General features: G+C 44.8%; 1 protein-coding gene across 1 annotated transcript in view; it reads right to left on the bottom strand.

Moving 5' to 3' along the window:
- The window catches only part of kif1ab (kinesin family member 1Ab), a 32,617-nt gene that overhangs the window by 26,427 nt on the left and 3,690 nt on the right, over positions 1–2,500 (bottom strand). Inside the window, exon 12 of the mRNA XM_076272352.1 lies at positions 2,254–2,396. Within this exon, the coding sequence (XP_076128467.1) occupies positions 2,254–2,396 (143 nt within the window). The remainder of the gene's footprint in view (positions 1–2,253; positions 2,397–2,500) is intronic.

The raw sequence follows: 2,500 nt of genomic DNA, 5'->3' as shown, positions 1-2,500 counted from the left end.
CCCATCAACGAGCTGCCAGAAACTGAGGGCTGTGGACTCCACGAGCCACGACTCAGATACACACATTTCTGAGGAATCGCAGAGGGAGGGCCCCGATTGGCTGAGAGGGAAAGAAGAGACCAACGTCAGACGACATACAAAGGTGCACACATGCAAACACACTCACACACACACACACACACACTCTCTCTCTCTCTCACACACACACACACACACGCACACAGTGTATATACAATCATAAAGGTGCACACATGCAAACACACACACACACACACACACACACACACACACACTCTCTCACACACACACACACACAGTGTATATACAATCATAAAGGTGCACACATGCAAACACACACACACACACACACACACACACACACACACAGTGTATATGCAATCATAAATAAACACACACACACTCACTCACACATACACACAAAGGCATACAGACTCTACATCATCTAACTGTGTGTCTCTCTCCCATCCTGTCTGCCTGCATCTCTGTGTACAAACTGTCATCCCGTCTGCACTCTGTGCATCTGTACACCTGTGTATCTATCTCTGTGCACTTACCTTTCATTCATTTTTGTGCTTACTCTTGATGAGGTCTCCCAGTCTACCTGTCTATCTGCCTTTCTGTCAGTCTGTCTGTCTGAACTCACTCTTGATGATGTCTCCCTGTCTACCTGTCTACCTGCCTGTCAGTCTGTCTGTCTTTCAGTCTGACCTCACTCATGATTATGTCTTTCTATTTCTTGTCTGTCTACCTGTCTGTCCATCTGTCTGTCTCTCCATATGTATGTATGTATATATTTACGCATGTATATGTATGTATGTATGTAAGACTTTCTGGGCTCTATTTTGGCGATCAGAAACGGATGGTCAGAGACGTAAAGTTTATAGACATTGAAGGCGTGGCCAGTCCACATTCATCAATTTAATGGCACAATTATGTGGTTAAACATCGGGCGCTTGGTGCAAAAGGGTTGTTCTTATGTTTCTTATGTAATCAGTCATAGGTGTGTTTTGGGCATAACATCCTTTAAAGCAACACCAAAGAGTTTTTGTACCTTAAAATAATGTTTCCCAAATCGTTTTAGTGGTTCATCAACTCCTAACAGGGTGAATGACATTTCTGCATTCGCTTCGCGACCCCTCTATCGGCTATAACCGCACTATGCAAGTTTGCCAGATCGGGTAGCGGATCTGTAGTTCGATGGAATAAGACATAGGAAACTACAAATTTGACTTGCTTCTGATGTCGCAATACATCGCACTTTCATAAAATCATGCAACATACTCTACCTTGTCTGTGGACATCGTTATTTCCAAAGCCGGTGCTGGATAAACAAATAACATGCGTGCGACAGAGGAAAAGTGCTTTGGTGTTGCTTTAACCAACTTCAATCAGCAGATTGGAAGTTTGATAGTCAGCGGCGCATTTGAAGGAATCTGCTTGCACGCGAGACCGTATAGAACAGGGATTCCACTAAACCATGCTTTACTAAAGCCTGTTTGTGACTAGCAGAGTATAGCCTACATGCATCTGCACTTGTCTATTATTTGAAATCATAGGCAAAGTGAAACCAGTTTTACCGTGGTCTCATAGTCGACGACAAAACAGTTCTACACAGTTAATTACTTTCACTATTGACTGACAAGGGGTTACCATTGAAAACATGAAAAAAAGCAACACTTACCCCAATAATGTTTCAATGACTGAATAAAAATCCTAAGGATATTTATCCTGCAGAGGAGTTGCTGCTTACATCTCGTGACAGTGCATCTTCAGCTGTTCTTTATATGCGCCTTTCGACCAGGTTTTTCTTGGTCAGTAGGGTAATGATTTTTAGAGAGTGTAAGATAGCAATTTTTGGATCATGCGCCAGACCACACCTTATGTCGCTAATTACCCCTGGGCACAAGGTTTAATAAAAGAGGAGCGCATAGCGGAAAATCAACACTTTATTGAGTGTAAGATAAGAATAAGCTTTGCGTTGCGCTTTGAGTCTCGCTTTGCGTTCCGCATTGCGCCACCTTGCGCAGGGTGCACAATAGGAGCCTCTACCTTTATGATGTCTTCCAGCCTCCCAGGTTGTCTGCTTACCTCTCTACCTACCTGTCTTACCTTGCCATTCTGTCTCTTTATACAGTATGTTTGTACTCAGCCAATCTGTCTGTCTGTCTGTCTGACTGTCAACCCGTCTGTCTATCTCCCTGTCTCTCTGCCCACCTGTCTGTGTGTACTTACTCTCGATGATGTCTCCCAGGCCCTGGGCATAGAGCAGCTCTTTGAGGCGGGCCACTTCCTCCTTTAGCTCGCGCACCAGGCGGTTGTTGGGGTCCTCGTTGATAACCGCGTTACAGCGGATCTGTTTAGCCCGGTCAGCATACCTGTGGGGAGGGCAGTCTTTACTAAGTGCTGTGTGTATGTGTGTGTGTGTGTGTGTGTGTGTGTGTGTGTGTGTGTGTGTGAGTGTGTGAACGTGTGTGTGTCC

This window comes from Alosa pseudoharengus, unplaced genomic scaffold, assembly GCF_046254945.1.
Source record: "Alosa pseudoharengus isolate Yale_2024_CS ecotype anadromous, Long Island Sound unplaced genomic scaffold, YU_APseudo_1.1 YU_APseudo_1.1_scf_7, whole genome shotgun sequence".
Taxonomy (NCBI): Eukaryota; Metazoa; Chordata; class Actinopteri; order Clupeiformes; family Clupeidae; genus Alosa; species Alosa pseudoharengus.
This window is presented reverse-complemented; position numbering and strand designations above follow the sequence as displayed.